General features: G+C 35.6%; 1 protein-coding gene across 2 annotated transcripts in view; it reads right to left on the bottom strand.

Annotated features, from left to right (window-relative positions):
• The window catches only part of gxylt1b (glucoside xylosyltransferase 1b), a 120,153-nt gene that overhangs the window by 69,187 nt on the left and 26,050 nt on the right, over positions 1–24,916 (bottom strand). Inside the window, exons 2-6 of one of the 2 annotated variants that reach the window (XM_028810899.2) lie at positions 18,332–18,424; positions 8,334–8,529; positions 7,799–7,930; positions 4,880–5,131; positions 1,511–1,634 (exon numbers count right to left, since the gene is read on the bottom strand). In XM_028810899.2, coding sequence (XP_028666732.1) covers positions 1,511–1,634; positions 4,880–5,131; positions 7,799–7,930; positions 8,334–8,529; positions 18,332–18,424 — 797 coding nt within the window. The remainder of the gene's footprint in view (positions 1–1,510; positions 1,635–4,879; positions 5,132–7,798; positions 7,931–8,333; positions 8,530–18,331; positions 18,425–24,916) is intronic. The other variant, XM_028810906.2, reaches the window with a different exon arrangement.

The following is a 24,916-nucleotide window of genomic DNA, read 5'->3' as shown; positions in this document are numbered from 1 at the left end:
GATAGATACAGATATATAATTATATATATATATACATATATATATATATATATATATATATATAATATATATATATATACATATATATATATATATATATATATACATATATATATATATATATATACATATATATATATATATATATACATATATATATATATATATATACATATATATATATATATATATACATATATATATATATATACATATATATATATATATATATATATATATATATATATATATATATATATATATATATATATATATAAATAAAATGTTATGACTGACTTTCAGCAACCTTCTTACCATTGGGTAGAAACAATCCCTGAATCTACTGGTGGGAATGGGAATGGCCTTATACCACTTGTCTGAAGGGAATTTTGGAATGGTATGGAAAAACATTTAAAAAAAAAAAAAAAAAAAGACATGAAGGTTTTCTTTCGTAAAGTATGAAATTTAAAAGGGACAAACATCCAAAAATATTTCAGTGAGTTATTTGAAATGTCTTGAAATACAGTATGTGCTTCTGTCTGCTGTCCAAAGGCAGCTGGTGACAGACAAAATCTGAAAATGAAACTCCTCAGTAGTAGCCTCCACAGGATTAATTTAATATTGCACTCACTGACCCCATTAAACAATTTCCATCAGACATGATATTGCTTGCTATAATGCAACTTCTTTGTTACACCAATATAAATAAGGTTGGAAGCATGCACTTGCCACACCCACCACACAACGAACTACCAGGATAAAAAAAGAGTGTAAACGCAGACATTGCGCTGTGGAATGATCCAGGAAAGTTGAAACATGTAGTGGAGTTAAAGTAACAAACAAAATACGCATAGCATAAATGTTTAATTTCATACACAAGAAGACATTTGTTTACAGCTTAACGTACAATGTTGTTTGCAACAGCAAACAATAAAGGCAAATTCAGCAAAGACATGTTTAAATGAGGTTTAAATGAGGGATTCTCATTTTAAAAGCTGAAGTAGCATTATTTAAAAGATGTGAGTTTACAGAATGTGTTGCTCTATTAGCAAATGGAATATGCTTAATTGGTCAACACATTCCTAGGGCAGTATAACATGCAGCTGCAATAACACGTGTTTTTCTACACACTCAGAAAACACTATTCTAACTAAATCAAAAATATTACATGATAATGTTGTTTGCTTTGCAAGTAGTAAAGTCACATACAACAAATGATTAATGAAGCAATTCAACAAGAGCAAAGGTTACAGAAAAATAAACAATGTATATATTTTTAATTCTTAACTGTTTTTGAAGGGTACTTGTTCTATTAAAAACAAACATACTCAGCACAAACAATTTTTGTTTTCTTTTTAGTTTTTAAATGAATTGCCTACGTAGACATTAAATTGGTGAAGAGACGGTTTTAATAAATGAGAAAACTTGGTATATAACATTTCCAAAGGCTAGATAAATGCTTCTATTATTTGGTAGAGTACTGACAATTTAAATTTTAAAACATACTTACCAGGATTATAATGGAATATTATATTTAACAAGTCTTGATCTCCCCAAGTTATATTCAGCTTATACTTTTTAAGTAAAGGCATAAGAATCTCCTCCCATTTAAGTCGTGCAGTGGTCATGTCATTCTGTGAAAATGACAAAATAAGTGTTATTACATCTCATTTTCAACCTTATTTCCAAATGTGAGGTTTTTAAAAAAGAATTATTCTTACTGAGTTGCCATTTATAAGTGAATATATAGTACATCAGACCTCAATTAAATGTTTGTGACTTCAGAAAACAAGCACACAGCTGACTCTTGACTATTAAAGAACAACAGTGCCACCTTCTGTTGGCTAACATTAATTAAATCACTAACACTCAACCAAAGTTATTATTTTATTAATATTTATCAAAAATACTGAAATCTTTTACTTACTGAAAAGTAAAATGCACTTGAAAAGTACACACTACCATTTTTACCAATAAAATGTACAGTTCCACTCAATAAAGAGGAATGAAAAATTTCAATACTGTTTTTTTTTCAGCTCTAATGTATGTCAGCACAAAGGAATAAGCAAAAATGAAAGGGTGATTATTACCCTTCAAATAAAATACACTCGTTCTACTAAACGCACACTTTCTTTCAGAGCGTAATTCTTTTTGGCCAAACGTTTGTCAAACTGTCAAAAGAATGAAAGATGCATACTGATTAATTTTTGTTGAAAACTGAATAAGGAAAATGAAGGAAGTACAATATAAATTGTATTACATAGCATGTTTAGGAAAATAAAAATGAAAATTAGATTGCACACAAAAAATAATGTAACCTTAAGGATAAATTAAGCCAGTTAACACCAGAGGAAAACTTGGAATTTAGCCATATGTAAACAGTATTTGAACATTAAAACATTTCAGCAACACAGTTTGTATACATCATCTATTTACATGAATGCAGAGAACCTTTGCTACGTTATTGATAAAGAAATCAGGTGAGTGCTTCCTACATACACCTCAGGCAGTGTATAATTATTTATAAAACTAGAATGCCTTTATTATGGCAGAGAGAATACCTTTTCATTTCTTTAAAATATGACTAACTACTGCAACTTGACATGCAGAGGAGCTGCACAAAATATTTAGCAAAATTGAAAAGTGGCTAGGTTTTTACACTACTAATCGTTCTGCATTTTAAAAAATGATTCAAATACAACCCTCATCTTTTGTTCTCTGGAAACACACACACACAAAATAACTGGATACAAAAAGGAACAATAATGAAACTATAAGACTACTAGAACATTTAAATAATTTTGACGAAAACAGGTCATTCAGCCTCAAAAAACTGGTCAATCCTATTCACCTACTTTATCAAAAAAAAAAAAAAAGAACCCAACTAGTAGGTAACTTATTCCAAGTCTTCTTGACAGGATTCTATCTTTATACTGGTGTTTTTCTTGAAGAAGTTGTTTTAAAATGAGAACTGGGATTCACTGTACTAATAATGCTCATAATTTTAAACACTTCAGTCATCCTCTTAATCTCTATTTGCCTGAGCTAAAAAGGTTCGACTCCTTCTGTCTTTTCTCATATCACACATATTGCAGTCATGGAATCAGATTAATTTGGTATACTTTGTAATTTCTGTAGTGGCCTTATATCTTTTTTGTAAAATAGGGGCTAAAACTTCACAGAGTGCTCAAAATGAGGCTTCTCTAGTGCATTATACTGATTAAGTTGTACAAATTAACTGTTTGAATGTTTGAATATAGATAGTATAGTGACTTGACCATTACACACCTGATCCAACAGAGCCAAGAAGCATAGTTTTACTGTATTTGTCCACCACAGTTGCTAAACGCACATCTCTCATTAAAGAGTCAGAGAGAAATTAACATTTTCTTGTCAACTAAGACAAAAGCATAGTAATAAAAAAGGGGTTTCCTTCTAATGTCCTCCTAATGCAGTGACATCAATCATTAGGCAATGAAATAGCAAATTGCCTATAGTGAATCTGCATTCATCCTTTGAACGTAAATTTTAGGTGAATTTTCATTTGATCCATATGTTTTGGGCGTGCACCAAATTAAGATCATTTTGGACCAAAATTGTTAAATGCCTTTCAGACAGCCTTGGTGTCACAATCCCTCCTAATCCACTAACAGCTGTGTTTGGTGTACTTCCAGATGGGCTTAAAGTAGAGAAGGCCAAACAAACTGTAATTGCCTTTATTTCACTATTGGCACGTAGATTTATCTTGCTCAATTGGAAGAATCACTGGGTAACTGATGTTATATATTATTTGAAATTGGAAAAAAAATCAAATTCTTACTTGGAGGATCGGTACAAAACCTTTTCAAAACTTGGCAGATCTAATAAATAACATTTCAGAATAAACATTTAAATTGAGGAAGCTGATTGTCTTCCCCTGTTTTTTATTATATTTATTTTTACTCATTTACATATTTTTTACTATTATTAAAGTTTTACTGTGCTGCCCTAGCTCCCTTTCTCACAGGAAGGGGATGATTTGATTCAAACTTAATTTTGTTAAATTTGACTTGCTTGTATGGAATGTTATTTGATTTAAAAAAAATCAATAAAATGTAAAAGAATTTTCATTTGCTCCTGGAGGGCCCTAGCAGTTGAAGTTTTTTTTTTGTTTAAAACAAATTGCTTAATTAGAAACTAATCCTTGTCGATAACAGACCTTGTTTAATTTTATGGCTTGTTAGTGTTTTCATTCTGCAACATCAGGTCATTCTTACATTGCAGATTTGTTTGTTCTAAGAATATCAGCCAGAGGATTTGTGGTCTAAAGCAATTATTAGCCTCTCAATTTTTTCTCTTCCATTTCTTCACCAATACTTTATTAAAACAGATACCTCCATGATGAATATCTACTGGTGTAAATGTTATCAAATTAAGATGGTGCACTACTTGCTCCTTTATTTGCATCTTACTGTTAATTGGCTGATAGTTAATGAAACAAGCATTTACAACTGCAAATGTAGTTGATTAAGACTAAAAGAAACTATTAAAGGTTGAGAATCTTAATTTTAGTTCAATTTCTTGTTAAGTACAAGAATGCAGTTGCAGTAATAATTGGTTCAGTAAGCAATACTTTGCTTGTATTTAAAAACCTGCAGTCTTCCAGGACCAAAATTTGAGGACCCCTGCTCTAGGAGAATACACACAGTAAAAGAAATGTTCTTCTTAGTAGCTGGTGTAGAATAAGACAAGACTAAAACATTAAAACAGTAAAAATGCATAAAAGGTCCAAAAACTATGCTGCATGACACCCTAAAAAGCACTGCAATAAACATTAAAACCTGCAAAACATTATACCATTATATACAAAAAAGAAAATCTGCTTGTAGTTCAAACTCACCTTAAAATATTTTTCACGTATACGGGTCATGTTCATTAACATGACTCCAGAGTTTATTCCAGTTTTACCATAATATGGATGCCTTGCAAAACGATTATACCACCCTATGCGAGGTTCTTCATGTTCTGGTGCCATTGCAGCAATCTGGGTGGAATTGAATTCCTTGAGAAAAGACCAGATTTCATCCACAGGTTGTAGGAACAAAATATCTGTGTCTACATACAGCAAAGAATCCACATCTTTAAGAATGATCTACAAATGAAAAGAGGGTTAAAAAGAGGTAAAATGTAAATAAGAATATAATTTTTAGGTGTAATTGAAATACACAAAATACCACTATTTTATTTTGATTTCTACATTTAATTTCACATAAAAAGTTAAATCACAATTAAATAAATCTATAATAATAACTATATTAACCTATTCTGTTATTAAACTAGCCTCTGTTTTTGGGTACTGGAAGGAAATCATAAAAAATAATAAATGCAAGAGTTTTCATTACCTTATAAAATCTGTTCTTTCTATCTAGTAGGTACCAATACTAGTTTGCCAATAAAAATATGGAAAGCAATGCATCAACCAAAACTTTAAAAAGTCAAACTAGCAGATTTTCAAGAAAACAAAAAAGTATTATTTAATAAAATATTTACTTTTCTTTATTTTAAGCTTCACCAACAAGCTAATTTGCTGACACTCAAATTCACAACCACAGATATGTTTATGCAGCATGGTGGCCCTCCGATGCTTTTTAATAGATCATAGGGATATTCGAGTAACTATCACAATTTACAAAAAGCATTTTAACAGAGTAAAAACAGATTTTAAATAAATCAGTAATAATCACTTCAACTTACAATGGGTACATGGACCACTGCTCGCCAAAAATACTTAAATGAAAATGCATGAACGCACTATCACAAGGCAGTTTACATGACAAACAGGATTGCAATAATGTATCAGCTACACAAATGAAGCAGTGCAACAGAAACACAAAGATCACTCATACCAAGAGAATACCTGAAAGTAAATGGACATACTTCAAACAGCAAATATTAAAAATACACAAATCAAGCATAAATAGGAAATATAAGTTAAAAAAAATATTGATAATTTTGTAACTAATCGCAATGTTTGTCTTTTCGGTGGCAGAACCTTCTGGATGAAATTCCCTGAGGCTGGTGGACAGAAGAAAACTGAGAACTTGTCCTTGGTGACGATTGCAATGATTGACTCTCTCTTTTATTCTTTTTTTGTATCTTAGACAGGAAATAGAAGTCCCTGGCAGACTGGTAGTCGCAAAAAACCAGAGGTTTATTTATTTATTGTTCACTGGAGGGTTTCTTTTTCCCTTACGCACAGACCATCTGACACTTAGCATAATTAGTTTGATCATTTTTTCCCCTCAGTTACTACCATTTGTAAAGCACTTTGAATTATACTTGAAAATTGATTGTAGAAATAGTAAACAAAGGATGTACAGTATGTGTAAAGGAACCTATTGCAGTACTACTGTTGCTGCTTATTACCTGTTGAAATGTTTCATATGAGAGGTTCTTTTCAGTGCTGTTTAATGTGACACATGACACCTGTTTGTTCAAGCATTTTTTTCACCTACCTTCACATTTCTTCTCACAGGTTTTATAATCCAGAGTGATGTTCAAATAGAAAACCTCACAAGCTTTACAATACAATTATACTGCTTATTAATAAGAAAAAAGTCTGCAAGCATAAATGCATAAGCACTTTAGAAATAGGATGGAATTAATTGCAGTGCATTTTAAAACTCTTTTCTCAGTACCTGCTGATTTTTGTTATGTCCAGTTTGTTACTAAGAGACCATTCACTGGCATTAAATATCACATCACAGCTGTCAGTGTAAAATCTCAACTTTGTACATTTTTTCCCACTTTTGTTCTTCTGTGTAACCCACATTTTATTATATTCTAAACCAGCATCTAATCATCAATGAGCACAAAATTGAAAAAAATAAAGTAGATGCCAGTGGAGCCAATCATTCATTAATATTCACGTATCTGTACAATATTATAATAAACATATTGCATCTATTATACATTTGTTTAAAGAAAAAAAAATACACTGCCATAAATTTCCAATACAGAACATCAAGAATTTAAAGTCATCTAATTAAACTGGTATGCAAATTAATACCAAAAACAGACTTCTATATAAGGTACAGTCTGCAGAAAAAAAACCCCATCAAGGTAGCTATTAAGATTTTGTCCTGTTAACTAAATGATGCCAGCCACTGATTAATAACTAATTAAGGTGGTACTGCAGTGGTGACTCATTTTATCATGATTTTTACAAACAATCTTAGTCCTTTTGGTATTTCATCAGTACTTAATTCATTTTGGAATGAGCAGAATAGCTAAAAAAGTTGATTACCACTGCACAAGGGCAGTGACCTCCTCTACACAAAGCATGGGTATGGCAGGCACACAGTACATGCCACAGAAAAAATCAAGGTGTTAGCCAAAATATTCTTCATTCATGTAAGAAATGTGATCAATTCAGTACTGTGAAAATGTCATACTGGGCAGATGCTGCTTTAGTTGTTCCCAAATACTTGCTACCAAATAATACTGGTGGGATTTAAAGATAAACCTTTCCTGAGGGGGTACAGCTTATCAAATAGAATGACGAAAAGCATACTAAAAACTTTTAACTAAAACTGTTATAAAGAAAAATTGATTACTTAACTTTAATCCTCGAGATTGAATATCAACCAATCAACAAATCATATTGTATTTGAGCAGCCAAAAAGGACAAGTGAAATGATTTATTAGTACCTACCAACTATAATTATTTATATAAAGCTCAATGCAGCTGCAGTGTAAATAGAAAAAAAATACCTAAAATAAATCCAACATGTAACACTAAGGCATATAGAAAACTTACGGGTAGAAAAAGTCTCTGAGATGCACATGGTTTAAACAGCTTCTTCCATTCAGCAGCATTCTCACTAGGAAATGTTATATTATATAATTTGTAATTAAATTTTGAACGATATTGCAAGGGCCAAGTATTAAGCTGTAAAGAAAAAACAAAACCTAAATTATGATTCAGCATTTCAAAGTCAAATTATAAAATGTTTTGTATGTTCACATCATAGATCCTAAATATGCTTTCCATATAAACTGGTTCATCAGAACTTAACAAATTAACATTTTATTACCCATTATGCATTTATGATATTTAGAACATGTTTGCTCAGTCACAATGTGAGATTCACAAATTGCATTAGTTAGCAAGCATATTCTTGGACAACAATTAAAAATATGCAATGTATTAAAAAATGAAAGATGTATTACAATATAAAACTGGTCAGTGATCCAATGTAATTATACTGCACAAGTGACAGTAATGAACTGAACATTTACTAAGCAATAATAAAACATAAAATACATTTAAACAACAAAGAACTCTGACTTACTGTTTTTTGAAATGTAAGGTGAAGTTCATGTTCAGCAAATATGTGAAATTCAAGAAACTTTATGCTAAATATCACGGCAGACTTGATCATTGTCATTGTTTCCTCTAGCCTGTCTCCACATGCAACAACGGCTAGGTGCATTGTTTCAGCTAGCTCTTTCACAGAATCTGATGAATTAGGACGTCTTATGATGAATCTGCAGCAAAGAAAAATGATGTTAAATGTCTGTGACCTACTGTTTGCTTTTATGGTAATAAACATTTTTTGTCATTTTTTTTTATTATTAAACAAAAGCCTTTATCAAAGGTGCCTCACAAACAAAGATCAATGTATGTACAGTGCACCCAGAAAGTATTCACAGCGCATCACTTTTTCCACATTTTGTTATGTTACAGCCTTATTACAAAATGGATTAAATTCATTTTTTTCCTCAGAATTCTACTCACAACACCCCATAATGACAACATAAAAAACGTTTACTTGAGGTTTTTGCAAATTTATTAAAAATAAAAAACTGAGAAATCACATGTACATAAGTATTCACAGCCTTTGTTCAATACTTTGTCGATGCACCTTTGGCAGCAATTACAGCCTCAAGTCTTTTTGAATATTATGCCACAAGCTTGGCACACCTATCCTTGGCCAGTTTTTCCAGTTCCTCTTTGCAGCACCTCTCAAGCTCCATCAGGTTGGATGGGAAGCATCGGTGCACAGCCATTTTAAGATCTCTCCAGAGATGTTCAATCGGATTCAAGTCTGGGCTTGGCTGGGCCACTCAAGGACATTCACAGAGTTGTCCTGAAGCCACTCCTTTGATATCTTGGCTGTGTGCTTAGGGTCATTGTCCTGCTGAAAGATGAACTGTCGCCCCAGTCTGAGGTCAAGAGCGCTCTGGAGCAGGTTTTCATCGTCTCTGTACATTGTTGCAGTCATCTTTCCCTTTATCCTGACTAGTCTCCCAGTTCCTGATGCTGAAAAACATCCCCACAGCATGATGCTACTACCACCATGCTTCACTGTAGGGATGGTGTCAGGTTTCCCCCAAATGTGACGCCTGGCATTCACACCAAAGAGTTCAATCTTTGTCTCATCAGACCAGAGAATTTTCTCTCTCATGATCTGAGAGTCCTTCAGGTGCCTTTTGGCAAACTCCAGGCGGGCTGCCATGTGCCTTTTACTAAGGAGTGGCTTCTGTCTGGCCACTCTACCATACAGGCCTGATTGGTGGATTGCTGCAGAGATGGTTGTCCTTCTAGAAGGTTCTCCTCTCTCCACAGAGGACCTCTGGAGCTCTGACAGAGTGACCATCGGGTTCCTGGTCACCTACCTGACTAAGGCCCTTCTCCCCCGACCGCTCAGTTTAGATGGCCAGCCAGCTCTAGGAAGAGTCCTGGTGGTTTCGAACTTCTTCCACTTACGGATGACGGAGGCCACTGTGCTCATTGGGACCTTCAAAGCAGCAGAAATTTTTCTGTAACTTTCCCCAGATTTGTGCCTCGAGACAATCCTGTCTCGGAGGTCTACAGACAATTCCTTTGACTTCATGCTTGGTTTGTGCTCTGACATGAACTGTCAATTGTGGGACCTTATATAGACAGGTGTGTGCCTTTCCAAATCATGTCCAACCAACTGAATTTACCACATGTGGGCTCCAATTAAGCTGCAGAAACATCTCAAGGATGATCAGGGGAAACAGGACGCACCTGAGCTCAATTTCAAGCTTCATGGCAAAGGCTGTGAATGCTTATGTACATGTGCTTTCTCAATTTTTTTATTTTTAATAAATTTGCAAAAATTTCAAGTAAACTTTTTTCACGTTGTCATTATGGGGTGTTGTGTGTAGAATTCTGAGGGAAAAAATGAATTGAATCCATTTTGGAATAAGCCTGTAACATAACAAAATGTGGAAAAAGTAATGCGCTGTGAATATTTTCCGGATGCACTGTATACACAAGCAGACAAACAATTTACTGCAGTGGTTGGCAAGAAAGTTTAAAATTAACAGGCAACAGAACCATAAGAAGCTTAGCAGAGGGTTCACAGAGTCAGGAAGAGTTCTAGATATCAAATGGGGAACATATGGGCAAAAAGCTTCAACATTTCCTAGGTGCCTTCTTAAGCGTTAGGATGAATGTCATTCAGCTGTGTACATATACATGAAAAAGATACCAGAATTAAAGTAGCACCAATGTAAGTGCTGAAAAATTAATTTAAATAAATCTGTTCTGAAAGAAGGGTGCCCTAATCCTGAAACAATGCAATGATATTTCCAGACCATTCTGTCAAAGGCTAAGTGTGACACCTAGTGGACAAATAATTCAAAGAGGGAAGTAATTGAAGAAATAAGATAAAAAAAATATTTTTCTGCTTGGTAAACTAAGTTGGCTTTTATAAATGCCCTTTTAAAATTCTTAAGTAAAAATATCTAGACCAAATAGAACAATTAACCAACACATCGAAATGTTCACAGACTTACTAACATCATCTTCTAGAAGCTGGGTAGGGAGATATATAGCCAAAATTTTGTTTGTAACTTCTTTAGGTTTTTCAGCTGGGAAATAACTTTCTTTTGGGACAGTACTAAGTAGATTTTCAAACTAATCATGATTCTTCTTGTATGACAAAATAAAAAATACCATCTAAAAAAATTAATTCAAAAGCCTGTATACATATTCTATTTATCACAAAAAATAGCACCAATAATTAATGCAAGAGAACTAAAAGACAACTAAGAAAGATGTATGCCACAAGAGAGACAGAGATATTGAGAAAACCATAAAAACACAATATAAATCATATCAAAACAATACATTCCATCTTTAGTGCATGCTCCCAACCTTAATTAATAAAATCTTCTCAAGCATAAGGACAAAGCTGCTCTATCTGGCCAAACAAATACAAGATTAGAAACACACTCATGTTCTATTTATGTAACCACTTATGCATGAGGTGTCTGATCTGTGGGACTCTGCAATATTTTAAATATGTACATTGCAATAAATGCACAAGTCAATCAAAAGCAATGACTGTAGTTTTATGTACCCAAAGGTGTCTTCTTTCAAGTAAATCATATGTTTCCATGTTATCTGATCTCTTTCATTAGTAAAAGATGCACATGTATATGCCAAGGCAAGCAGTATATTATATATATATATATATATATATATATATATATATATATATATATATATATATATATATTATATACTGTGGATCAGTGCTAAAATTTTCACTTCGGTATCAACACCAGCTTTCTGAAGCAAATAATGGATAACTCCAACAAGCCACCATCACCAATAAAACCATCACAAGCCTACCCTGTGTGCTGCACAAAAGTGTGTTGCGCATGTTGTATTGCTTGCTCCATTTTATAACAAGCAACTGTTTCCCTTTAAATTCTACAGTGTGCCAAAATTTGCTGTGCCCCACAGAATCTGCAGCATGTTGAAGAGAAGATGGTTTGTTTATGGCAGAATCTAAAGTGCATCAAATGGGAGGGATGGTAAGGGTGACTGTCCCATACTGAGTCCACAGCGTGACTCACTGTCTTGCTGCAAGCAGTGGCCCCTCTCTGAATTCTCTAGTGCAAAGGTTCTTAAACTTTTTAATCTGAGAACCCAAATAAGAAAATCAGTAAAGTACTGGGACACAAGAAGATAATTATTATCGTAATAACTTAATAATGAGTTATAACGAGACAAATAACAATGGCCACATTATTAAAATTTTTTTGGTTCCTTTTAAGCTTATTGCTCACACAAAAATATATAGAGAGAAAACTGGGAAACAAATGTATAGCTAAAACCATACTCCCTCCGCCCAAAGATGCTTTTACCGAGCAGGGCCTGCCCCATCAAGGATAGGGTACAAGGCAGGAACCCCCGAAAAGGGTGCCAATGCATTTGCTGGGTAAACCACACAGACATATACAAAAAACACTACGACAAGTTTAGCTTTGCCAATCCAACTATCAATTCATTGAACTGTAGGAGGACACCAGAGCACCTGGAGGAAACACAAGTAAACACATACAGAACATGAACCTAAAACAATTACATTCAAAACAGAGTGTAGGTTTCTGAGGTGTATCACTGCTAGTTGAAATACTTAGTGTAAGAGTGAGAAAAGCTTTATAATAAAAAAATAAAAAAAGTCTTGGGGTACAGCATGAGGATATGAGGATTTTTGAAAGTATAGTATGAAAGGTTATTTAAATTAATCATTTGACACATGCTGGATATGGAATGAAGTAGTCCAAAAATTAAATAATTGCTGCAGCTTATTAACCTTGTCTTAGAGAAGGTCTAAGAGAAATTAGTTCACGCATTTGTTTTCAGTCGACTAGATTACTGTAACGCACTCCTCTCAGGACTACCCAAAAAAGACATACATCATTTGCAACTAGTACAGAATGCAGCTGCTAGAATCCTAACCAGGAAAAGAAAATCCGAACACATCTCTCCAGTTTTGATTACCTGTGTCATTCAGGATTGACTTTAAAATTCTGCTCATGGTTTATAAAGCCTTAAATAATCTCACCCCATCTTATATATCGGAATGTCTGATGTCTTATATTCCAAATCATAACCTCAGATCCTCAACTGAGTGTCTCCTTAGAATTCCAAGAGCAAAACTTAAAAGAAGTGGTGAGGCGGCCTTCTGCTGTTATGCACCTAAAATCTGGAATAGCCTGCCAGTAGAAATTCGCCAGGCTAATACAGTGGAGCACTTTAAAAAACTGCTTAAAAACATTACTTTAACATGGCCTTCTCATAACTTCACTGTAATTTAAATCCTGATTCTCTGTATATCCAATTCATTATAATAACTATTCATGGTGGCTCTAAAATCTGTACTAACCCCTACTCTCTCTTCTGTTTCCTTTTCCGGTGTCCTTTTGGTGGTTGACAAGCCACCACCATCTACTCAAAGCACCATGATGTTCCAACAATGATGGATGGATTAAAAGCCAGAAGTCTGTATGACCATCAGCATCAAGCAACTCCGTGAGAACCCCAACTACAAAGAGGACTATTTCATTTATGTTAGGTAGAATGCCCAGAGGGGACTGGGCAGTCTCGTGGCCTGAAACCCCTACAGATTATATTTTTTCTCCAGCTTTCTGGAGTTTTTTTTGTGTTTTTTCTGTCCACCCTGGCCATCGGACCTTACTCCTTTTCTATGTTAACTAATGTTGTCTTATTTTAATTGGTTATTTTGTCTTTTATTTTTCTTTTCTTCATTATGTAAAGCACTTTGAGCTACTTTTTGTATGAAAATGTGCTATATAAATAAATGTTGTTGTTGTTAATAATAAAAATATTTTAACAATACACTTTTCAAAACAAGTTCACAAATAGTTAATATACCCTGGATTCAATTTAACTATTCATTAATCAAGTAAACAAAAAGCTAAATAATTCCTAAAATATGTAAGCACCATTGTATTTTATACAGGTGATGGAATAAATATTGCTTAAGATTTTCTGAGAACAGTTTGACATGTTTAACTCTACCAAATGACCTCTTGCTAAATGTCTACTGCTTATCCCAAGAATTATTTATTCCCAAACATTACTGTGCTCTAAAATGGGGGAACCATGTAGAAAAAGTGTTGTTATTTCTACATAGTGTGACTGAAATGCATGCAAATATCCTTAAATTATAGTCTGAATTGGGCACTTTAAATCACGTCTGAAAAGTTTGATTTGTAATTTTAAACTGTGGAGCAGAGGAGAAAATCAAGCAAAGATGTGTCATTGATCAAATCATTATGGAAGGCACTAAAGTTTCATGCCACCTCTAAACCATTCCCTGAGCTTAGTTTTATGTAGAAGTGTTTATTTAGTTTTAATAAAAAAAAAAAAAAAAAGAATAAGATAAAATTACTGAGGGCTATCACCTTTTATCAGCAGGACCCACAGACTATAGATCTACACGCTAAAATAAGAGATGACCCTTTGGACTCCAGGTTTAAGATGTTAGTGATGTATTATTACCTGATTAAAGCTTGCAATCAGGTGGTTCATATGGAACAAGGTGCATTATTTATTTGCTCAAAAATAAAAGCTTGAAAATCATATTCTGATAATTACCTTTTTTTTTTTTTTTAATTTTCTTCTTGATAATGAAATGTCACCGGGTACCACTGCTGACTTTCAAAGCCACTTTCCTGTACATGGAATGAAACATTACACTACCTGGGAATTTTAGGAGTCAATGGATACCAAAACAAAAATCAGATCTTATTTTACTTCACATAATATAGTTGTACACTTTAGTGTGTGTTTATGAAATTATTAAAGGTACTGGAGAGCAGGACGACCAGATACCTGGACAACCAAGTGTTTGATTTTTTTTCAAGAATACTGTAAAATGGATTTTTGTTCTTGTTTCCTCCACTGTCACATCTCACTTCTTCACGTGATTTTGAGTTTTCATGACTTTTTATGTAAGCCACAGACTTTGTTTTCTTGTCTAATATTGAAAGAAGGGCTGTCAGAACGAACATAACTATCCATCCATCATCCAACCCACTATAACCTAACTACAGGGTCACGGGGGTCTGCTGGACCCAATCCCAGCCAACACAGGAAGCAAGGCAGGAAACAAACCCAGGGCAGGTCGCGCGCGCGCACACACTAGGGTCAATTCAGGATCGCCAATGCACCTAACCTGCATGTCTTTGGACTGGGAGGAAAGTGGAGCACCCGGAGGAAACCTACGCAGACATGGGGAGAACATGCAAACTCCACGCAGGGAGGACCCGGAAAGTGAACCCGGGTCTCCTAACTGTGAGGCAGCAGTGCTGCCCTTTCATATTTAATTTGAATCTATATAAAAAAAATCTTATTCAAAGACAATGGCCGACATTTGAGTGTGAAAAAAGCCTTTTTTTTTTTTTTTAAACTATGCACTAATTTCGATTTGGTGTTACATCAGACACGCTACGCTGCAATACTTTTGAATTCTGCATGTGTTTTGCACATCACTTCCATGATCAGCATTTTTACAATTTTTAATTGTTAGTTTGGACAGATTTTTCTACCGCATGGCTCTGCTTTTTGTTTAACATTTATACTAACAACACTCTTAAAAAAAGCCTTCTAAAAGTGTCCTTAAAGTATTGTTTTGCTCCTGATCTGTTCCATCTTGCTCTCAAACCTAAGATCTCTAATTTGCTCTCGTAAAACCGTGAAGTATTCAGTGCAAAAAACAAAAGCTAGTTTCCTTTCTCATTAAACAAAATGGGAAATACAGGTGCTGGTCATAAAATTAGAATATCATGACAAAGTTGATTTATTTCAGTAATTCCATTCAAAAAGTGAAACTTGTATATTAGATTCATTCATTACACACAGACAGATGTATTTCAAATGTTTATTTCTTTTAATGTTGATGATTATAACTGACAACTAATGAAAGTCCCAAATTCAGTATCTCAGAAAATTACAATATTAAGACCAATGCAAAAAAAAGGATTTTTAGAAATGTTGGCCAACTGAAAGGTATGAACATGAAAAGTATGAGCATGCACAGCACTCAATATTTAGTTGGGGCTCCTTTGGCCTGGATTACTGCAGCAATGTGCCGTGGCATGGAGTCGATCAGTCTGTAGCACTGCTCAGGTGTTATGAGAGCCCATGTTGCTCTGATAGTGGCCTTCAGCTCTTCTGAATTGTTGGGTCTGGCGTATTGCATCTTCCTCTTCACAATACCCCATAGATTTTCTATGGGGTTAACGTCAGGCGAGTTTGCTGGCCAATTAAGAACAGGGATACCATGGTCCTTAAACCAGGTACTGGTAGCTTTGGCACTGTGTGTAGGTGCCAGGTCCTGTTGGAAATGAAATCTGCATTTCCATAAAGTTCGTCAGCAGCAGGAAGCATGAAGTGCTCTAAAACTTCCTGGTAGATGGCTGCATTGACCTTGGACCTCAGAAAACACAATGGACCAACACCAGCAGATGACATGGCACCCCAAACCATCACTGACTGTGGAAACTTTACACTGGACCTCACGCAGCGTGGATTCTATGCCTCTCCTCTCTTCCTCCAGACTCTGGGACCTTGATTTCCAAAGGAAATGCAAAATTTACTTTCATCAGAGAACATAACTTTGGACCACTCAGCAGCAGTCCAGTCCTTTTTGTCTTTAGCCCAGGCGAGACGCTTCTGACGCTGTCTCTTGTTCAAGAGTGGCTTGACACAAGGAATGCGACAGCTGAACCCCATGTCTTGCATACGTCTGTGCGTGGTAGTTCTTGAAGCACTGACTCCAGCTGCAGTCCACTCTTTGTGAATCTCCCCCACATTTTTGAATGGGTTTTGTTTCACAATCCTCTCCAGGGTGCCGTTATCCCTATTGCTTGTACACTTGTTTCTACCACATCTTGTCCTTCCCTTCGCCTCTCTATTAATGTGCTTGGACACAGAGCTCTGTGAACAGCCAGCCTCTTTAGCAATGACCTTTTGTGTCTTGCCCTCCTTGTGCAAGGTATCAATGGTCGTCTTTTGGACAACTGTCAAGTCAGCAGTCTTCCCCATGATTGTGTAGCCCACAGAACTAGACTGAGAGACCATTTAAAGGCTTTTGCAGGTGTTTTGAGTTAATTAGCTGATTAGAGTGTGGCACCAGGTGTCTTCAATATTGAACCTTTTCACAATATTCTAATTTTCTGAGATACTGAATTTGGGACTTTCATTAGTTGTCAGTTATAATCATCAAAATTAAAAGAAATAAACATTTGAAATACATCAGTCTGTGTGTAATGAATGAATCTAATATACAAGTTTCACTTTTTGAATGGAATTACTGAGATAAATCAAGTTTGTCATGATATTCTAATTTTATGACCAGCGCCTGTAACTGCCTCTTTCTTAATGAAACTCTACTGTATGCCAAACAAAAAATATAATGAGGTGGGACTACTTAAAGATCTTTACAGTGCAACATGTTGTACTTACAGTATCTCCTTTGGTGAACCGTAAATAGACTCACTGTGCCATGACATGTATAAAATAAGGTTAAGCATTGGTTTCACATCTTTTGCACGAGCAGAAAGACACACAGTGGAGAGGAGGACAGGAGAAGGACTAAATTAACAAGTATGATTAACCTAAGTAATCGTGAGGGATTTTGTATGGATTACATAAATGCATTATATGCATGTGAAATGTTCCAGTTACACTTTTCTCATTGATCATGTCACTTTCCATGCATGGAAAATCCCTTTTTGTGTAGTGAGCATCAGTACATGAGTAAAATGCACTGCAAGAAAAAAAATATGCATATTCACTTAGATCTTAGAACTTATACTTGAATATATTCGAATAATTACTTACTTTTAATATTAGTACCAGAACCCTAATTTTGGTATAATTTGACAGCCCTAATCGAACGACTTAATTTTTTCTTATCAGAATAAAGTTGTAAAAATGTGTAAGTTCTCTCAGTATGTTCTCAGTTTCAACTGAACATTATAAATGCAGCCTCTGGGAAGAGTGGTATAGAAAAGTAATCATAAACTAATAATTATTGTTATTAAAAATTAATTTCATAACAATAATCCAAACATTTAGATTATTGAGTAAAACAGGACATAATTAACAATTCTACAAACTGAACACAGTACTCGAATTGTTCCTGTAAAGTTGACATGGACAATAAACTCAGAAAGTATATGATTCACTGCCGTAATCATTTGTTATAATACACCTAATCTGAAAATACTGCACACATTTAAACATCATCTTTATAATATCCATTTTTTTTAAATCATCTTTTGCCCTGAACCCATAAGTCAGTATATAATTGTACATGCAGATGGGAAAGGTAGACTTAATTATTTGCTACTTTAAAAATTAATGATTTACTTTCTTTAAAAAAATTAAATCAGTCTCCCCAATTTAAAATCATGCAATATAAATTAAGTTTATAAGGGTCTTCTGTCAGAAGAGCCATGCATAAATGCCTCTCTGTTATTATGCCAGTCCTACCTAAAAGCAGATTCCCAAAAGCAGTTCAATCCACAAACACCAGAGGGCAGTCTCCAATAGGGATTCCAGAAAGACACTGACAAATTCACACACCTGACAGAATAAGACAAAAACAAGCTAGGTATAAAAATATAGAAAACACTTTAAGCGTCAGTCTCTACTTCAAACAAGTATGTCTGGAAGGCCTTTAACACATAATTCAAGCGAAATAAGCACAGCGGTCCAGCGCCTCACCCATTTAAAGATCGAAAAATAAACTATGGCTAATTATCGTATTATACCCAAGATCTGATAAAACTTTTGACAACCTATATTGAAAAAGCTTAAGTAGAGATGAGAAGTACAGAAGGACCAACCAAGTAGTTTAAAAAATTACTATTAAGACCATCAACAACGACCTGTTTTAAAAGGTGGGAGCCACTCCTAGATAGGCAATCATACACACTCGATTCACTTATTAAATCGGTCCAATTAGATTCTCCAGTATCTTTGGAGACAAAAAATGCTTCATATGCATGATCAATTAATTCTCAGATTGAATCTCTAGAAAATGTGTGTATATCTGTGCACTAGAAGCTGCCACCACCTTTGAAGTAATCTTCTTCTGCAGTTATGTGTTTAGTTAGACGACACTGACATTGCTGGAAAACATAACTGGAGCTCTGTTTCTGGAATACCATTAAAGATTCCTTTGTCAAGTTATGGAGATCAGAAACATCTGAAAATCTTTCATGGCAGTTTTAATTTTTGGAAAGAGAAATCACAAGGGGTAAAGTGAGGTCAATAAGGTGGATGATCTAATTTGGTAATTGATTTCTTGGCCAGTAAGACACGAACACTGGATGCATCATGGTTTGGGGCATTGTCATGATGGATGATCCACTTCTGGCATTATTGTTCACATCTTCCCAGCCCTACCTGAATCTTGTATGTCAATTAAAGACAATAGAGTTTTTTATTGCATCCTCACCATACCCAGGATGGAGCATGTCATTAATCTGCATCCAGCTCTGCATGTAGGCCCTCCAACCTGCAGGGAAAAACCTGGGGGTTGGTGGTAGAATTGGTACTCCAGCCACCATAAAAAAACCTCACACTGGTTCCATTTCATCTGACTTGTGTGGTTCTGAGGTGTCACCCGTTTCATGGCTGCACTCAGGTCCCATGTTGGTTCGTCATGTGGTGGATGCAGCAACGTGCTATATCAGTGCCTGCTCCTAACCTCCTCCTCCTCCTCCCTCACCATACATCTCTTTCAACAGCTTCAACATTTCAGTAGCACTTTTTAGAACGGATAACACTACACAACCATTCTATATTCAATTGTCAATAGCCACACCTCATAATTCAATATTATGCTTTAATATTATTGTGAGTAAATTTTAGTCCACTCCACCTTGCAGAAACAGTGGTAAATTCTTAAGTATAAACAGCTCTTTAATGAGTTTATGTCGTAAATTTGCCTGGGTCAATCAAAAACTTAACTATGCTTCATATTAGCCATTCTGATGTGGTTTTGCTTTTAAGTTTTGGATCAATCTTACTGCAAAACCCAACTTCATTTCAGCTTTTGCTATCAGACAGATGACAGGACCTTCATTTTAAGAAAGAACATACAGTCATATGAAAAAGTTTGGGAACCCCTCTTAATTCTTTGGATTTTTGTTTAGCATTGGCTGAGCTTTCAAAGTAGCAACTTCCTTTTAATATATGACATGCCTTATTGAAATAGTATTTCAGCAGTGACATTAAGTTTATTGGATTAACAGAAAATATGCAATATGCATCATAACAAAATTAGACAGGTGCATAAATTTGGGCACCCCAACAGAGATATTACATCAATACTTGGTTGAGCCTCCTTTTGCAAATATAACAGCCTCTAGACGCCTCCTATAGCCTTTGATGAGTATCTGGATTGAGGTATTTTTGACCATTCTTCCATACAAAATCTCTCCAGTTCAGTTAAATTTGATGGCTGCCGAGCATGGACAGCCTGCTTCAAATCATCTCATAGATTTTCGATGATACTCAAGTCAGGGGACTGTGATAGCCATTCCAGAACATTGTAGTTCTCCCTCTGCATGAATGCCTTTGTAGATTTTTGGGTCATTGTCTTATTGGAATATCCAACCCTGAAGAATTTGTTGATATTGGGTTGAATTCATCCAACCCTCGACTTTAACAAGGCCCCCAGTCCCTGAACTAGCGACACAGCCCAACAGCATGATGGAACCTCCACCAAAGTTGACAGTAGGTTGCTGGTGTTTTTCTTGGAATGCGGTGTTCTTCCGCCATGCAAAGCGCTCTTTGTTATGACCAAATAACTCAATTTTTGTCTCATCATTCGAAAGCACTTTGTTCCAAAATGAATCTGGCTTGTCTAAATGAGCATTTGCATACAACAAGTGACTCTGTTTGTGGTGTGAGTGCAGAAAGGGCTTCTTTCTCATTACCCTGCCATACAGATGTTCTTTGTGCAAATTGCGCCGAATTATATAACAATGTACAGATACACCATCTGCAGCAAGATGTTCTTGCAGCTCTTTGGATTTGATCTGTGGATTGTCTGCAACCATTCTCACTATCCTGCGCATATGCCGCCCCTGTATTTTCCTTGGCCTGCCAGACCTGGGTTTAATTAACAGCAACTGTGCCTGTGGCCTTCCATTTCCTGATTACATTCATTACAATTGAAACTGACAGTTTAAACCTCTGAGATAGCTTTTTGTAGCTTTCCCCTAAACCATGATACTGAACAATCTTTGTTTTCAGATCTTTTGAGAGTTGCTTTGAGGATCCCATGCTGTCACTCTTCAGAGGAGAGTCAAAGGGAAGCACAACTTGGAATTGACCACCTTAAATACCTTTTCTCATGATTGGACACACCTGTCTATGAAGTCCGAGGCTTAACGAGCTAATCCAACCAATTTGGTGTTGCAAGTAATCCGTATTGAGCAGTTACATGCATTCAAATGAGCAAAATTACAAGGGTACACAAATTTTTGCACAGCCAGTTTTTCACATTTGATTTAATTTCATACAACTAAATACTGCTTCAGTAAAATTCTTTGTTCGGAAAACTCCCCAGTACTCAGATGTTCCTAAGAAATGAAAGACATACCATTGTTATCTTTTTTGTTGAGAGTAAATTATTATGCAGGCTGAAAGGGGTTCCCAAACTTTTTCATCTGACTGTAGTTCCTGATTCCTTCAATTACAGCTAGTTGTTCAAATATTGGAATAGAAAAGCATCCCATTATCACCATGTTTGATCGGTGGTATGATGTTCTTGCTGTTAAACGCTGTGTCTGCTTTTTTCTTTGAAAATAACTCAGGCCATCCAAAGCATTATACTATTGTTTGTCCCTACATCAAACATTCCCCAAAAGGCTTTAAGATAAACCTGTGCCTTCATAATAAATGAGGAAGACATTCATGTTCACCTTGGTTAGCAGTGATTTACACCTTGCTACTATCCAATGAAGCACATTTTTTCCAACTGTCTGAAGAATAACTTTTGCTATGAGAAGCATGTAGTTATTTATACAGTATATGTTTTACCAGCTATGTCTTTCCAGATGATTTATGCTTCACCAATACAGTAACTTTGGCAAGCTAGCCATTCCTATAAAGATTCACTGCTGTTTCAAGAGTTTTCCATTTGGAAGTTAAGGCTCTTGTTGACATTTGGTCGAGTCTTAGAGACTTAGAAATGCATATGTAGTCCTTTTCAGATGGATATACTACATTAACAACCTTTTTTCAGATCTTTCTGGAAATTTACTTCAGGCTGTGGTATGATGTACCTGTTGAATCTTTGTGCTGGTAACAATAATTGTAATGGTGAAAATAAATAACCAAGTGTGGCCAAGTTTAATTAGCTGTCTCTAGTTATTCCCTTAACCTCGGTGAATTTATCAAGGGGACAATTAAGAAATAGGGTACATACTTCTTCATGGCATTGTACTACATTATACTACTGAAAATTATTAAAATTACAGTTGTGTGCATTAACTTTAGTTCAGGAGTTAACAAACATTTGAATTAACATAAAAGCACTATAATTTTACCACAACATCGATTAGATGTGTGTGTTTGACAGTGTAGAGTATTAAAATAAAATGTCAAAGAACAATGAAAGTTTCGTGTCTGTTTTTATCAAGCAGTGGCTAAAACTGGGACAGGCTGACCTTCAGCAATGGTTAGAAAATGTCAAATTTACACTCCTTTACAGTCCATACTTCTACAATGACTGGAATCTTTCTTCACTCATGGAGGACAGAGGCACTGCCTCTTACATTCTTTTATCTGTATGTTTTCAGTCTGTGAAATTCTTGTTAATTTGGCTAATAACAAATCAGTTTTTTTACTTTTATAACATACTAGTCCTTAAGCCCGTTACAATAATGGGCGGTAGAACAGTAGTCCATAAACATTAGTAGGAACAGTCTATATTAAATGGCAAGGGACATTTTACCTCTTTAATTTTTTTTCGTAAAATGTCTGTAATTTTCTCTGACAGTAATACTGGCTTTGCTGTCCGTAATATGTGTCCCAGCAACTGATGTAATGTGCGCGAAAATGAATCTACTTTTAAAAGTCATCGTATTGTAATATCATGAAAAATCGTATATTTAGGAAAACCCCTTCAACGACTGACACTTTACACTTTACCGGGCCAAGCTTCTTAATCACAAATCTGACATCCTCAGAGTGAACACTTGCACAACAACAAACACTAATCCCACCTGTTTGGGGAAGCTGGTCTCCGCATCAGTACTCGATTGGATTTTTTGTGTTTTATGTTTTAGGTCTTACTTCATTTACCGAAATCCGACTGGATCGTCGTGCGATATTTTATAGCTCCCGCCCTCTTTGTCTTGTGTGACGCGTCAGGTGGCCTTTGAAGCATCGCACCGTGCCCCGCGCATGCGCACTTCACCAGAAGACACACACACACGGACACTGGACGCACACAGGGGTTTTATTAAAGAGGATAAATAAATAGGGGAGGCAAATATACTGTATTTTCTGTCCTAATTACTTTGTAAAATTTGTCTGCCATTCCCACTTTTCTATTATCCAGTTTGGTGAGGCTGATCACTCCAGAGAATACTATTGGTGATCAATATCACCTGCATCACGGTCCATCACCTACTGAACAGAAGGACTTTAAATGTAAGCATTGGACTGCAGGATGACAGATTACAATCTTTGGTATCACAACTTATAAAAAATGAAGAAGAAAATAAACAGTACTGTTTGATTTAAATAAATTGTTGGTAGTGAGAGGAAACATGATATAAGGACACGAAAAGGCCTCTGAAATTGCATGAGTAAGCCTGTGCAAGTTAAGACAGTTATTGTGTGTGTTTTTTTTTTATTTTTTGTTGCCACAATACTCAGACAGTGCACACTTCCTTAGCTGGTCTTTTATGGCGACATCATTCTATCCATATACTGTCTGTCAACTAAAAGCTAGCTGACTCATCATGTATTAATAATTAAAAAGAATAATTAGCACAGCTGTCACACACAACACACACAAAATAAGTAAGGTAAACATACAGTATTACTATTCCTTGTCAATGACCTTGCCTCTGACTAGTAGGTCGTGAATGTGAAATACTAAGATGTACAGATGCCCATAAAATCTTTTCTTTGTTGCTTATTTTACTGAAATACAGACCTGCACTTTTTTTAGTTCACATGGGCATGCTTCTGGTTATATTATTTTGTCAATAAAATGGGCTTTATTAAAAGGTACATTATTAGAAAAGTTGTATAAGGGAAACAAAAATAATTAAATGCAAACACACATACATTTATTTTCCACCAAGTGTAAACCAATTAAAGAGTTGTGGCTAAGTGGTTACAGCAGCACTAGATGTACGGTAAGGACCAACCAACAGTCCATTGCAGGGAAGTCACACTAGACCCATTTAAAGTTATCCATATTACTAACCGAGAATGCTAAACCGGATGATGGACGCAGGCACATCCGGCCATGGGCCGTAGCTGCAAAAAGACGTACTGCGCCGGCGCAACAAACAGTCCGCGAGAGTTGGCTGAGGACCCGAGAAAGGCGGACAAAAGAGGGCGAGAGAGGCGGATGAGGGTCCGCGAGAGACGCAGGCGCAAAAAGAGTCCGACAAGAGCACAGAAAACAGGAGTGAGCACATACAGAAAGGAGTCACAAAAATGAGGCTCAACAAGCACCAAAATAAGGAAAAAAAACATTAAAGAGTACTCAAACGAGGGGAAAGCACGAAACACATTGCACACGAAACTAAACACACCAAAAAAAAAAAGAACAGACGAGCGCACAATAGCAAGGCACGACCATACCCCCGCCACCCTACAGGCACGGGACGGGACGGGACGGGACACACACCAAGAGGGGGATTCAACAAGCCCATGGAAGACCAAAAAAAAGAACACAAAACCACCCCACAGACCCTACAAGCAAGGGACGGGACACACAAAGAGGGGGAGAGAGGCGGATGAGGGGCCGCGAGAGACGCAGGCGCAAAAAGAGTCCGACAAGAGCACAGAAAACAGGAGTGAGCACATACAGAAAGG

The sequence above is a fragment of the Erpetoichthys calabaricus genome, chromosome 1 (genome assembly GCF_900747795.2).
Source record: "Erpetoichthys calabaricus chromosome 1, fErpCal1.3, whole genome shotgun sequence".
Classification (NCBI taxonomy): Eukaryota; Metazoa; Chordata; class Cladistia; order Polypteriformes; family Polypteridae; genus Erpetoichthys; species Erpetoichthys calabaricus.
Note: the sequence above shows the minus strand (reverse complement) of the source record. Positions and strands in the feature narration are given on the sequence as shown.